Source organism: Salvelinus namaycush, chromosome 15 (assembly GCF_016432855.1).
Source record: "Salvelinus namaycush isolate Seneca chromosome 15, SaNama_1.0, whole genome shotgun sequence".
Classification (NCBI taxonomy): domain Eukaryota; kingdom Metazoa; phylum Chordata; class Actinopteri; order Salmoniformes; family Salmonidae; genus Salvelinus; species Salvelinus namaycush.
Window position 1 is genome coordinate 25,794,973 of NC_052321.1, and position 15,790 is coordinate 25,810,762.

General features: G+C 41.8%; 2 protein-coding genes across 4 annotated transcripts in view; both read right to left on the reverse strand.

Annotated features, from left to right (window-relative positions):
• Positions 1-758: 758 nt before the first annotated feature.
• Positions 759-6,793, reverse strand: LOC120060362 (cell division cycle-associated protein 4-like). Of its 2 annotated transcripts, XM_039009631.1 has the most exons (3): positions 6,662-6,793; positions 3,253-3,389; positions 759-2,932 (listed from the first exon to the last, which is right to left on the reverse strand). In XM_039009631.1, the coding sequence occupies exon 3, from the start codon at positions 2,921-2,923 to the stop codon at positions 2,012-2,014; it is 912 nt and encodes a 303-aa protein (XP_038865559.1). In that variant the 5' UTR covers positions 2,924-2,932; positions 3,253-3,389; positions 6,662-6,793; the 3' UTR covers positions 759-2,011. The 2 variants fall into 2 exon arrangements, with proteins under 2 accessions (XP_038865559.1, XP_038865558.1); XM_039009630.1 differs by lacking the exon at positions 3,253-3,389.
• A 2,084-nt stretch (positions 6,794-8,877) lies between these two features.
• LOC120060363 (1-phosphatidylinositol 4,5-bisphosphate phosphodiesterase beta-1-like) overlaps positions 8,878-15,790 on the reverse strand; it is a 35,265-nt gene continuing 28,352 nt past the window's right edge. For both annotated transcript variants that reach the window (XM_039009633.1, XM_039009632.1), the window contains exon 32: positions 8,878-11,058. In XM_039009633.1, coding sequence (XP_038865561.1) covers positions 10,885-11,058 — 174 coding nt within the window. In that variant the 3' untranslated portion in view covers positions 8,878-10,884. The remainder of the gene's footprint in view (positions 11,059-15,790) is intronic.

Here is a 15,790-nt window from a genome sequence, read left to right on the forward strand (position 1 = left end):
TTATGGTGTGCATTTGCTCTATTGTTTACATTTTGTTGTTTGTCCACTGATTGGTATGCACATTGGACATCTTAGTGTCTTTCACCAACTTCACATCAAACACAATACCTTGAAATTAGTTTACCTTTAAAACCTCTACGGGATTGGTGTCCCCCCGCGGGACGGTTGAGCTAACATAGGCTAATGTGAATAGCATGAGGTTGTAAGTAACAAAAACAATTCCCAGGACATAGACATATCTGATATGGGCAGAAAGCTAAAATTCTTGTTAATCCAACTACACTGTCCAATTTACAGTAGCTATTATAGTGAAAGAATACCATGCTATTGTTTGAGTGCGCACAATTATGAACTTTAAAATGTATTAATAAACCAATTAGGCACATTTGGGCAGTCTTGATACAACATTTTGAACATGTTCATTGGATCAGTCTAAAACGTTGCTCATACACTACTGCCGTCTAGTGGCCAAATTCTATGTTGCACATGTGCTGGAATAATACATTATGGCCTTTCTCTTCCATTTCAAAGATGGTACAAAAAAATGTAACCGCATTTTTTCCCTTTGTGTTATTCTCCTACATTCATTTCACATTTCCACAAACTTCAAAGTGTTTACTTTCAAATGGTATCAAGAAAATGCATATCCTTGCTTCAGGCAGTTAAGATTTGGATATGTCATTTTAAGCAAAAATTGAAAAAAAGGGTTGATCCTTAAACTAACAGATACATTTTATCTAATTAAAAAAGAAAATAAATGACAATTAACTTTGCACCTTTTATTATAAAAAATATTTACAAAGATGCTACATTTGTTTTATTAATATAAAAATGCATATACTTAACAATTGTTGAAATTCTAGCTCCTGTTTGAAGCAGAGTGACATCATTCAGAGAAGAGTGTTGTGGTAGTAATGACCGGAGTAATACTGTCGGATTTAACTGATACGGTTTGCCTGAGTAATCTCTTAATCATGATAAGACATTTTGAAAAATCTTTAGAATGGCAGTTGCTTGTACATCCCAAAAAATGGGGGGGAAACAAAAAAACATTTTGACATTTCTATGGATGAATTCTGTACAAAATATCATTTCACAAATGAACTGCATAGTGAATAGTAAACCCAGGCCCATAGTTCTTTTTGAGAGAAAAAAAGGGGGGAGGGGGGGTTTGGGTAGACCCTTGTGATATATAAAATATATCACATGGGTCTACACAATTCAGTCTATTTAATAAATTAAATAAATTAAAAAGTAATAACTTAATGGGTCAACCCATAATTCTTAATTTGTAATAACACAAATATCAGAAAATATGGCTTCTTAATGCTGATATCCAGCAAGAGTTTCTGTTAATACTTGAACAAATCTAGTCTAGGTCGTAAGAGATGGATTCAAATCAAGCGGGGGGGTGCCCGAAAAAGCAGGACAGTCCCTGTCTTGAGACTTAATTACTTGATACCAAACCATAGGAAGACTGGTCGAATCGGGCTACATTAACATTTCAAAATCTCTGTCAGATTAAAAATAGGAGGGGGGGATTAGATGTAGTCATACTGATACATTTCCCAAACTGTATGTTGCAAAAAATATATTTCAATATACATATATACGTACAATATACATCTATTTCACTAATATTTGTTTTAGTCTTTAGGAAAATATACATTGCTTCAAAGGTTTGGATGTTCCGGTCTCTATTCTGGTGTAGTGTAATGACATTGTTCTTCAGTCCATACATAACAATAAATTAAAACAAAACTGGAAAAATAGATTGTATGATAAAAGGAAACATAGAAAAGTATGTAAATAAGAAAAATCATAATGGTATATGCTGTAATCTCTGCCCACTAACAGATGCACACCTGCATGTGGTAACACTGAATAAGTTATTGATTTCATAAACCCTCAACGTCTGAATGTATAATAATAACACCATATCCATGTACGCACCATGTGCATTGTCTGTAAAGAGTCTACCAAGTCTGTATGAATGGGAATGTGTTGTTTCTCAGGAGCCCACTATGATCTCCATGATATGGTCCAGTTCATTGAGGTCTGATCGGCAGCTGGTGCTGGAGCTGAGGGTTGAGGGCCCATGGGAGGACAGGCTCTCCAGGAGGTCGTAGGGACCCATCTTAGGCGCACTCTGCATGCCTGTCAGCACTGTGTCAAGGTCGTAATAGGACGCATCCACATCTGAAAACAGTTCCTCCAGGGCAGGGTCGGGGCTGGGCGCAGGGTTTTTGATCTCGAACGTGCCAAAGACCTGCTCTGCTGTCCTGGAGTCACCCACAAGCCTGTCACTGTCTCCCTCCTCCGAACCAGACCCACACTCCTCACTGTCCTCATCTTCCTCCTCATCTTCACCATTCTCCTCTTCCCAGCAGGGGTCCATGCCAAAGGTGCCTGGCAGGTAGGAGGTTGGGGCTTGGGGGGAAACCGTGGACATGGTCACCCCCCCCTCGCCCTCCTCCTCCACCACCACCTCCTCCTCCTCCTCTGCAGGGCAACCCTCTGACCCCACCGCTGGGAAGGGCTTGAGTACCTGCTCCCCCTGGGTTGCCTCGGTCTGCCGACACAGCACCTCGGTGGCCACCAGGCGGTCTGCAGAGCACTGGGCAGCAGCGTTGGCAGCACTCAGGGCCTGGGTCATGATCTGCCAGGTGCCGTCCTGGGTCATCTCCTCCTGGATCTGCCTCACCGTGTTGGCAATCAGCACTGAACGGCACAGGTTGGGCTCCACCAGCATGTGGCACAGCTGCAGCTTGATTAGGGACATGTCCAGCAGGGACTGCCGCTGCAGGCTGTAGGATGACAGCATCCTTACGGCCACCGAACTCGGTTGGTTTACATCCTCACCGCCCGCCGCAGGTTCATCCCCGGAGTCCGAAAACTTGCGCTTCGTGCCCTTCGGGAACATTTTGGCTCTCTGGTGTAAGGGGAGACGGAGAGTGTTATTGACGAAAAATCTGTCACATAAACGTTACCATTCTGACACAAACACACATGGTATCATGAAAGACTGTTGTTTTGCAGAATTTTACTTATCAAAAGTACATTCTAAAAATGAATGAACTTATGTGTGGTGTTATGTTTGAAGTGTGTGGCATAAGGACAAACTATTAAGGTGATAAGCTAAATTTCAATTGGTAAGAGAATTCTGTGATGAATCTCTAGAAGGTTAGCTAAATATTCATGTAGTGGCCTACAGTATAAATGGCTTGTTGTTTTTCTGAAAGTTTGCTATACCTTTCCTGTTGAGAGGCACAGGCATTAGCATAGCAGCTTGGTCCCGGCTGCAGCGCTTCAGTACTTTTGTACAAGCAACAAGCAGCTTTTGTTCTGCACCCTTTCTGCCCATTTTAGGCCAGTCTGAAGCAAGGCTCCTGCTGGGCGGAACAACCACACTTTTAACAGACCCACTGAACCACCGAAAATACAGCATGTTACCAACCACCTGCCATCACTGCGGTCAAAGTCAGGACAGGTCAGACTTTTCTCAAAAAAACACAATCAGCTCATGTACACACACCATCCCACCCCACTGCCACCTGTCGTCAGACATCTCCTAATTATGGGCAAAAGTGAGTTAACAACTTCACTCCGGTAGTACAAAAGAGAACAGGAAACATACTGGGTGAGAAAAGTCAAATGAAACCACACTGGTTTAATGTGATATTATGTTTGAAATATGCACACACCATGCTCCGAAAACTAGAACTGCTAGAATGTCATTACAGGGAAAGGAGGAAAAGTTAACATTAACCTTCCCGATGCTGTATCTCTGCCTGAATGAGAAGATATCAGAAGACTTGCCTCAAAACAACAGGGTCGGCTGCTGGCTCCAAGGGACAAACAAGCCGGGGAGAGCAGAGTAGGGAGAGAACACAGGACATGAGCCTGGTGTGACTACATTTCCCATAAGACTAAAACAAAGGAACTTCTGTAAGGGTATGCGTCCCCTCAGAGAGAGCTCTGGGTAGGGCATTGATTGGCGTTACTACTCTGCTACATGGATCAACCATCCACGAAGCAACAAAGGATATAAAAACAGGAGGTAAGTAATGCAATAAAGAAAACTAAAACAGACAAGAGACATAGTTTCAAAACAACATTTGTAGTTAATATACTGAACAAAAATATAAACGCAACATGCAAAAAAAATTCTGAGTTACAGTTCATATAATGAAATCAGTCAATAGAAAAAATGAATTTGTCCCTAATCTACGGACTTCACATGATTGGGCAGGGGTGCAGCCTTGCAGCCAATCAGAATGAGTTTTTCTCCAAAAAAGGGCTTTATTACAGACAGAAATTCTCCTGTTTTATCAGCTGTCCGGGTGGCTGGTCACAGACGATCCCGCAGCCGGATGTGGAGGTCCTGGGCTGGCGTGGTTACACGTGGTCTGCGGGTGGGCGTACTGCCAAATTCTCTAAAACAACGTTGAGGCGGCTTATGGTAGAGAAATAAACATTCAATTCTCTGGCAACAGCTCTGGTGGACATGACTGCATTCAGAATGCCAATTGCACGCTCCCTCAATCTGAGACATCTGTGGCATTGTGTTGTGTGACAAAACTGCACATTTTAGGGTGGCCATTTATTGTCCCCAGCACAAGGTGCACCTGTGTAATGACCATGCTGTTTAATCAGCTTATTGATATGCCACACCTGTCACGAGAAATTCTCACTAACAGGGATGTAAACAAATTTGTGCACAAAATTGGAGATAAATAAGCTTTTTGTGCGTATGGAAAATTTCGGGGATCTTTTATTACAGCTCATGAAAACTGGGACCAACACGTTACATGTCGTGTTTATATTTTTGTTCAGTATAGATTATTTTAACACTATACTTGCTGATAGCAAAAAAGCACACAGTTGATTATAGCAACTTACGCAACGTTTCTAATTAGCAATGTCTTGTATCTATTCTAGAGCTGTAGGGGTACACTGTGGACATCACAGGGGCACAATCAATCAGTCTGGCCAGGGGAGAACATTTAGGTTTGGTCCTACCCTAGTGGACATCTTACCACTGGAGCAACAAATGCTATCACAAGGTGACACTTGCATTTACTGTATATTTTTACCATTGGAAGTAACCAGGAGAGTACTTTGACTGTGTTAATGAACCTAACTTGAATGCAGACTTTATGGCCCACCACCTAACTATTGCTTTTACTAGATGGTGGTAAAGTGCTTCTAATGTCATTAGCCATAAATAAACTATGATGAAATACTCTGTCACACAATTGGACTGGTGCCCTTACTGAAATGTAAGATTATTTTAACTGCAACAACTGAACACTACAAATGGACCCGCATCAGTCCACAGATAAAATGTATGAACAGTAGGTTTTTGACACAAACCTCTGAAGTACAAGAAAACTGCAAACTTCAGCAAATGTTTGTGTGTTCCAAGTTGCTAGAACCCAAATGGTATTTCCATAGCTGCAAATGTTCTAGTCCAATTCACGAGGGGCGCTGCCAGGTACCCTATTAAAAATTAAAATGTGAGGCAGACATATGAATGTATTCTCTCTGTTTATTTTTTACCTTAGTGAAGCCTGTCAAAAATAAAGGATAATTTCTAACTAAGAAGCAAAATACTACACAAGTAACAACAACACTGTGTTCATGTTAATTCACCAATCCCCACAAACAACGGGTTTCTACTAAAGAAGTCTAGCTGATTGGATATCTGAAAACAAGGAAAAAGAGGTGCAATCATTATGATGTGACAAGAATGAGTTACTGGTGCGAGGATGGGGCCTTATTGCTCCTTATAAAACACTGCAAACCTAAAAAGGACTGTTCAATACAAATCTGTTAGGCCGATATCCATGGAAAAAAAGGATCAAATAGGTTAATGTGGCTATAAAAACAAAACATAGGTCAAGACAACATACAACACTTCAAGGTTGTCTTTTGCTGATTACTCCAATCAATTAGTCTGTCAGTGCCACATGTAAGGAGGGAACCTCAATCCTGTAGGCTGTGCTTGTTGCAAGTACCCTGTGTTATGTCTCAGTTTACACCACTAAACTTCAAAGAGCAACAGCTCCACCAGAGATCCTCCTCCTCGTCTATGGCTCCACCTAGGAATTGGCTCCCCTCCCCCACAGTACTGACGTCGATATTTCCACGGCTGCTTATGGTTATTTGAATGGAGAAATTATCTGACTACCCAACAGTGCGAGGGTGCATCCTGCAATTCATAATAGGTTAATAAAAAATAAATGTACAAAATTAAATCAGTTATTTACATTGCACCCATTGCAATCGCTAGTGGCCTTCTCTGGTAGCTGCACCGCATGCTTTGTCTAGCTCGAGCAAAAGGGAAGCTGGGGCGACAATGGAGATGAGGCCATTTTGAAATAACAAGCTAGCTAGCCAATTCCTACTCATCGAGATAAAATGGGGATAAATTGTGACACTGTTTTCAAATTACAAAACTTCATTTGTTCCAACTACATAATTTCTCAACTCTCCCAAACTGGCGTGTAATACTTCTGCTTTACAAAATGGTTTAGCTACCTAGCTAAATGTGTAGCTAGCTAGCCCCCTCACCCCGCCTCACCAGACTAACATTTGATAAGAGTTTCGGGAATAAATATTTCGTATCAATCCTAACAAATAAATACATTCAACATACCTTCGTTTATTTTTACTTTATTCCGTTGTTGGTCATAAGATCCTCTGTAGGATGCTGAGATGAGATCATTAATGCCACGGCTTCAAAAATACCTCGTCTTCACTGCTGCTTGCTACGGCCAGGGAGCAGGGAGGGTGGCGGAATGGGGGGAAGGATGAAGGGGGCGGGCTCCATGCATCTTGATCGACATGCTGTCACTTGAATTAGAGCACCAGAACAAAAGGTATACTCTCAAAAGGCACAAAAACAACAACAAAGCAACATGTAAATCAAAGCTCACGTGCGTTTCTTCACAACTGCACAGACTGTAATCACTGCGGACCTCAGTACATATGGGAGGAAATTGTTAATTCACAGAAGAAAAAATTCCACTGTGAAAAATGGTCAACATTAAATGCAATAGAACTATGACGAGTTATACAGAATGTAATGACATTGAGCTTTTTATTTATTTTAATGTATTTTATTGTTCAAAATGTCCAAGGCTGTGGTTTACCAAGGAATCATAAAAAAATAATATTTTTTACAAATTACTCTGAGTTTGCAGTTAGTGGATGTGCCTGTCCAAAAACTCAGTGGTGGCACCATACGGTGGCACAACACTGTTATTGCCAATATTGACTGATTTGTCAAGCGTCTATTTTATATGGTTTGTATGGCTGTTAAAATAACCTTATGTCAGTGTTTTCAATATAACATTTTTGCATTTGTGGGTACAAGTTAGGTTGTGTGAATGTATGCTTTTAACTTCTTATGGCTGCAGGGGCAGTATTGAGTAGCTTGGATGAAAGGTGCACAGAGGTGCCCAGAGTAAACGGCCTACTCCTCAGTCATAGTTGCTAATATTTGCATATTATTAGTAGTATTGGATAGAAAACACTCTGAAGTTTCTAAAACTGTTTGAATTATCTCTGTGAGTATAACAGAACTCATTTGGCAGGCAAAAACCTGAGAAGTTCCACTTCCTGTTTGAATTTTTTCTGAGGGTGGCAGATTTTCAACCAAGCTTTCATTGAAATTACAGCGAGATATTGATGAGTTTTCACTTCCTACAGCTTCCACTAGATGTCAACAGTCAATAGAACTTTGTCTGATGACTCTAATGTGAAGGGGGGCCGAAGGAGACAGGAATTAGTCACCACTGCCACGAGCTGACCACGTGATAGGCATCTCCGTTCCATCGCTCAACTGAAGTCAATCTAATTCTCCGGTTGGAACGTTATTCAAGATGTATGTTAACAACATTCTAAAGATTGATTCAGTACATCGTTTGACATGTTTCTACTGACTGTTATGGAACTTTTGGACATTTCGTCACGTTATAGTGGACACGCTTTGTGACTTTGGAATTGTTTACCAAACGCGCTAACGAAAGTAGCTAATTGGACATAAATAACGGACATTATCGAACAAATCAAGCATTTATTGTGGACCTGGGATTCCTAGGACTGCATTCTGATGAAGTTCATCAAAGGTAAGGAAACATTTATCATGTATTTTCTGGTTTCTGTTGACCCCAACATGGCGGCTAGTTTGGCTATTGTTCTGAGCTCTTTGCTTTTTCCGTAAAGTTTTTTTTAAATCTGACACAGCGGTTGCATTAAGGAGAGGTATATCTATAATTCCATGTGTATAACTTGTATTATCATCTACATTTATGATGAGTATTTATGTTGAAACGATGTGGCTAAGCAAAATCACTTGATGTTTTTGGAACTAGTGAATGTAACGCGCCAATGTAAACTCAGATTTTTTTGTTATAAATATGAACTTTATCAAACAAAACATGCATGTATTGTGTAACATGAAGTCCTATGAGTGTCATCTGATGAAGATAATCAAAGGTTAGTGATTCATTTTATCTCTATTTCTGCTTTTTCTGACTGCTATCTTTCGCTGGAAAAATGGCTGTGCTTATTGTGGTTTGGTGGTGACCTAACATAATCGTTTGTAGTGCTTTCGCTGAAAAGCATATTTGAAATCGGACACTTTGGTGCGATTAACAACAAGATTACCTTTAAAATGATATAAGACACATGTATGTTTGAGGAATTTTAATTATGAGATTTCTGTTGTTTGAATTTGGCGCCCTGCACTTTCACTGGCTGTTGTCATATCGATCCCGGTAGCGGGATTGCAGCCATAAGAAGTTTTAACAAAAGAAAATACACACATCTCATTTCAGAATAAATATTTTAGTCATAAATGTGGTTCAAGTAATCACAAAAACAAGGGGCAAATCATTACTGAGAGCTAAGGCTCTATACAAAGGAGAACTTTTAAAGTTAAACATATCAACAAATAATTCTTACTAGTAACATACTTACTAGTAACCCCCAACATATTTGACTTATCATTATTGAATATAGTACTACAATCAAACAAATGCAACTATATACAAATAAACCCAATACAATTATATACATCAGAAATATTAATATAATTACCTGAAACCTGTATTCAAAAAGAGACTTAAACACAGTTTGTAATTCCATAACATGTTGAGAAATGTAGGTTTTCTTCATAGGAATTCATGTAATTTTATTGATCCAAACTTAATACAACTTCATTTTTTGTAATTTCTACGGTATACTAGGCCTATAGTTGTTTTATCAAAACATACATCCAACCCCAGAAAAATGGTCAAACATATTTTATGATGCTTAAAGTGCAATATTTAAAATAAGGGGTTTCACAAATTCTGGGCAAAGCACATACACAGGACAAATGCCCTCACCTTAACCCAGACACACAGTCCCCTAACATTAACACTATTCAACATAATGTCATAAAAGTAAAACAAATACAAATAAATAACCAAACAAAAACATACTTAGCCAGTTGCAACACATTGTTGGTCCCTTGTGAAACCGCTTCTTAAATATTTGTTGGATCTGACATTTTATTTGGTTATTTTACACTACATCAGGAGTAAGACATGAGATAGGGGTGGAAATGGTTTGGGATATAATTGTATTAAATATAATTTAACATAAACTAAAATTAAACTAAGTCATTAATTATGATTGAACCAGTACATCCATTTTAATAACCATATAATAGTACATTTGAAACATTCAATAAAAATACTGCATAAAGTCATGCATCCCTGAAACTGTAAGGAACCACAACAATCAACAGCTCATTATTTTTAAAATAACATATCAATGTCATTAGCAAAATTTCTGTATATAAAACTCTAAAAGCATTAATATCAAGTAGAAAACAATTAAACAAACCTTTTCAGCAGCAACGTCTTTCAAGAGAAAAGCACAGACAGCCAGGAGTGTTGCAAAGAGCAAATGGTCTACATTTCAGTGCAAATAGAAATTCAGCAAAAAGCCTCTCCCTTGTCCACTGACTACCACAACCCCATGACCAGATAAGAATCACATGCGGTCAGAACAACAGGACCGTGTCTGAGGTCAAGATGTGGTCAGTAGAATAATAACGTGCTTTGCTTGGCCTCATGCAACACACTCTGCTCGGCCACTAGGCCTACTTATGAGTCCTCTAAGGCAGGAGAGCACAATGTAGCAGTATTAGTATACTGTATATCAAATCTCAACTATCAAAAAGTTATGGTTAATATGCCGCAGATAACATGACAATACACATTGTCCCGGACTACCTGTAGAGTGCATCACTAAACCAGCATTCATTAAGAAGAAAAGCTCTCTCTCTCTCTGGCAGAACCTCAATTGGTTTTGCTCGACTCCTCATGTCCTCTCCTCCATCCACTGCTTGCCTGCTTTTGAAAAAGGTCAAAGGTAATTGAAGAGCAGAGGCGAGGAGAGGAAATGTGGAAACAAATCCACTTGTATGAAATGAGACTCTCCTTCTCCACTTTCGCATTATCAGGCAAATTATATTTACAGGGGTGGAATCCCAAAATAAATTTGTAAAGTGATAAAAACAAATGTAGCTTGTTGTGCAACACATTTTATAGATAAAATATGTTCATGCTTTTCTCCTTTGAGAAAACAACAGCTGATTCAAAGGGGGTGTGGCAGATTTTTAAACACTTCTGCGCTAGCCGCCGGGAGGATACTCTTGTGCATCCTCTGCCAAAGTAGGTAATTGAGGAGTTGAGCATACTTCTCTGTTTGCCTACTAACGAAATGACACTCTCCTCGACCATTCAACCACTCATCGTTTTCCGGGTTACAGAGTAGGAGTATGAAAAGGATGGACTTTTTCCCATTCTCTCTCCTCCCTCTCTCTCACTCCCTTCGGTCCTCATCTAGTTCCTCCTCAGAGAGCGTGTCATGAGGGGTGGAGGGGCGGGGCACGACATGACCTTTGACCCCTCCTTTTCTGTTCTGCAAGAAGTCCTGGATCTCCCCCGGCAACAGGCGGAACTTCTCCTGGTACTCCGCCTCCACCGCACCCTGCAGCTAGGGTCAGTGGTCAGGGGTTAGAGTTAGGCGTTTGCGGTTTATGGTAATCCAAAATGGCGCAGCAGTAAGACGTGTTTGTTTTCGTTCCATGTAAATATTGTCTTTGCGGGGTTTTTTGTATACATTTCAATCTCTTTTTTCCATTTTCAAAATAAATATACATTCCTGCAACCCGCCTCACCCAATGTGGTACGGACCAGCTTTTATTTTATTTTATAGACGTTATAACTGGAACCTCCATCATTAGTTAGTCAGCTAATTAGCTACTAGCTATTTAGTCATTGTTAGCCTCTGCTAGCGGTCTTTACCTTTAGCTCGGACTCCTGCAGCTTTAGTCTGGATAGCCCGGATAACACCTGCCAGTCTGCACAGCGCGATACCAGCCCTGAGCATATCGGACTGCTTTTTTCCACTACATCACCTGATTCCTGCCGCAAGCTCTGGACCATCACAATGGATCTAGCTAATGGTTACCGAGGAGCTATTGTGGCTAACACCCTTGTCCAGAAGCATGCACCATTTAGCCTTGAGCTAGGCCCATCTCCCAGCTACCAAACGAAGTACACCAACTACAACACTTCTCTTGCCAATTGGTCTGGACCCTTTGTCGACACGGAGCCCAGCCGATCCATCACGACTGGTCTGCTGGTCTGCTGACGTAACTCGGCCGATGTGCTCTCAACCGGCCTCTGCATTGTGGATGTTTGGTGATGATCCATCTGCTATTCCCGGCCTGCTAGCTCCCTGAACGCCGTGTCTCCTGCTCGCTCAACATAGTAATCAACTACCGAACGGTTCCCTGTTTCATCTCGTGCTGCTCATTGGACCCTATGATCACTCGGCTACACAGCCGATGCCTGCTGTACTGTCCATTAACACGGTACTTAATTTTGTTTATCTGTCTGCCCCAGCCTCAAACTCAGGCCTTGTGTGTAGCTAACTGACCCTCTCTGCCCATTCATCGCCATATACCCGTTGTTGTTGTCTTAGCTGTTTACCCGTTGTTGTCTCACCCGTTGTTGTCTTAGCTCTCCCAATCAACACCTGTGATTGCGTATGCCTTTCTCTAATGTCAATATGCCTTGTATACTGTTGTTTAGGGCAGCTCTCATTGTTTTATTTTACTGTGGAGCCCCTAGTCCTGCTCAACATGCCTTAGATAGCTCCTTTGTCCCACCCCCCACACATGCAGAGACCACGCCCAGCTTAACTGGCGCCTCCAGAGATGTAACCTCTCTCATCGTCACTCAATGCCTAGGTTTACCCCCACTGTACTCATGCCCTACCTTACCCTTGTCTGTACACTATGCCCTGAATCTATCCTACCACGCCCAGAAATCTGCTCCTTTTATTCTCTGTTCCCAACACACTAGACGACCAGTTCTTATAGCCTTTAGCCGTACCCTCATCCTACTCCTCCTCTGTTCCTCTGGTGATGTAGAGGTTAACCCAGGCCCTGTGTGTCCCCAGGCGCTCTCATTTGTTGACTTCTGCAACCGTAAAAGCCCTGGGTTCATGCATGTTAACATCAGAAGCTTCCTCCCTAAATTTGCTATATTCACTGCTTTAGCACACTCCGCCAACCCTGATGTGCTAGCCGTGTCTGAATCCTGGCCACCAAAAACTCAGAAATGTCCATCCCCAATTACAACATTTTCCATCAAGACAGAACTGCTAAAGGGGGCGGAATTGCAATCTACTGTAGAGATAGCCTGCAGAGTTCTGTCATACTATCCAGGTCTATGCCCAAACAGTTCGAGCTTCTACTTTTAAAGATCCATCTCTCCTGAAATAAGTCCCTCACTGTTGTCGCCTGTTATAGAACCCCCTCAGCTCCTAGCTGTGCCCTGGACACCATATGTGAATTGATTGCCCCCCATCTATCGTCAGAGTTAGTCCTGCTAGGTGACCTAAATTGGGATATGCTTAGCACCCCGGCCATCCTACAATCTAAGCTAGAGGCCCTCAATCTCACACAAATGATCAAGAAACCTACCAAGTACAACCCCAAATCCGTAAACATGGGGACCCTCATAGATACAGTGGGGCAAAAAAGTATTTAGTCAGCCACCAATTGTGCAAGTTCTCCCACTTAAAAAGCTGAGAGAGGCCTGTAATTTTCATCATAGGTACACTTCAACTATGACAGACAAAATGAGAAAAGAAAATCCAGAAAATCACATTGTAGGATATTTAATGAATTTATTTGCAAATTATGGTGGAAAATAAGTATTTGGTCACCTACAAACAAGCAAGATTTCTGGCTCTCACAGACCTGTAACTTCTTCTTTAAGAGGCCCCTCTGTCCTCCACTCGTTACCTGTATTAATGGCACCTGTTTGAACTTGTTATCAGTATAAAAGACACCTGTCCACAACCTCAAACAGTCACACTCCAAACTCCACTATGGCCAAGACCAAAGAGCTGTCAAAGGACACCAGAAACAAAATTGTAGACCTGCACCAGGCTGGGAAGACTGAATCTGCAATAGGTAAGCAGCTTGGTTTAAAGAAATCAACTGTGGGAGCAATTATTAGGAAATGGAAGACATACAAGACCACTGATAATCTCCCTCGATCTGGGGCTCCACGCAAGATCTCACCCCGTCGGGTCAAAATGATCACAAGAACGGTGAGCAAAAATCCCAGAACCACACGGGGGGACCTAGTGAATGACCTGCAGAGAGCTGGGACCAAAGTAACAAAGCCTACCATCAGTAACACACTACGCCGCCAGGGACTCAAATCCTGCAGTGCCAGACGTGTCCCCCTGCTTAAGCCAGTACATGTCCAGTCCCGTCTGAAGTTTGCTAGAGAGCATTTGGATGATCCAGAAGAAGATTGGGAGAATGTCATATGGTCAGATGAAACCAAAATAGAACTTTTTGGTAAAAACTCAACTCGTCGTGTTTGGAGGACAAAGAATGCTGAGTTGCATCCAAAGAACACCATACCTACTGTGAAGCATGGGGGTGGAAACATCATGCTTTGGGGCTGTTTGTCTGCAAAGGGACCAGGACGACTGATCCGTGTAAAGGAAAGAATGAATGGGGCCATGTATCGTGAGATTTTGAGTGAAAACCTCCTTCCATCGGCAAGGGCATTGAAGATGAAACGTGGCTGGGTCTTTCAGCATGACAATGATCCCAAACACACCGCCCGGGCAACGAAGGAGGGGCTTCGTAAGAAGCATTTCAAGGTCCTGGAGTGGCCTAGCCAGTCTCCAGATCTCAACCCCATAGAACATCTTTGGAGGGAGTGGAAAGTCCGTGTTGCCCAGCAACAGCCACAAAACATCACTGCTCTAGAGGAGATCTGCATGGAGGAATGGGCCAAAATACCAGCAACAGTGTGTGAAAACCTTGTGAAGACTTACAGAAAACGTTTGACCTCTGTCATTGCCAACAAACGGTATATAACAAAGTATTGAGATAAACTTTTGTTATTGACCAAATACTTATTTTCCACCATAATTTGCAAATAAATTAATGAAAAATCCTACAATGTGATTTTCTGGATTTGCTTTTCTCATTTTGTCTGTCATAGTTGAAGTGTACCTATGATGAAAATTACAGGCCTCTCTCATCTTTTTAAGTGGGAGAACTTGCACAATTGGTGGCTGACTACATACTTTTTTGCCCCACTGTATAATCCTGACCAACTTGCCCTCTAAATAAACCTCTGCTGTTTTCAACCAGGATCTCAGCGATCAATGCCTCATTGCCTGCATCCATTATGGGTCCGTGGTCAAACGACCACCCTTCATCACTGTCAAACACTCCCTAAAACACTTCCGCGAGCAGGCCTTTCTAATCAACCTGGCCCAGTTATCCTGGAAGGATATTGACCTCATCCCGTCAGTAGAGGATGCCTGGTTGTTCTTTAAAAGTGCTTTCCTCACCATCTTAAATAAGCATGCCCCTTTCAAAAAATGTAGAACTAAGTACAGATACAGCCCTTGGTTCACTCCAGACTTGACTGCCCTTGACCAGCACAAAAACACCCCTGTGGCATACTGCACTAGCTTCGAATAGTCCCCGCGATATGCAACTTTTCAGGGAAGTCAGGAACCAATAGACACAGTTAGGAAAGCAAAAGCTAGCTTTTTCAAACATAAATTTGCATCCTGCAGCACTAATTCCAAAAAGTTTTGGGAGACAGTAAAGTCCATGGAGAATAAGAGTACCTCCTACCCAGCTGCCCACTGTACTGAGACTAGAAAACACTGTCACCACTGATAAATCCACAATAATTGAGAATTTCAATAAGCTTTTCTCTACGGCTGGCCATGCTTTCCATCTGGCTACCCCAACCCCGGCCAACAGCTCTGCACCCCCCGCAGCAACTGGCCCAAGCCCCCCCGCTTCTCCTTCACCCAAATCCAGACAGCTGATGTTCTGAAAAAGCTGCAAAATCTGGATCCCTACAAATCAGCTGGGCTAGACAATCTGGACCCTCTCTTCCTAAAATTATCCGCCGCAATTGTTGCAACCCCTATTACTAGTCTGTTCAACCTCTCTTTCATATCATCTGAGATTCCTAAAGTTTGGAAAGCAGCCGCGGTCATCCCCTTCTTCAAAGGGGGAGACACTCTAGACCCAAACTGTTACAGACCTATATCCACCCTGCCCTGCCTTTCTAAAGTCTTCGAAAGCCAAGTGAACAAACAGATCACCGACCATTTGGAATCCCACCGTAACTTCTCCGCTATGCAATCTGGTTTCCGAGCT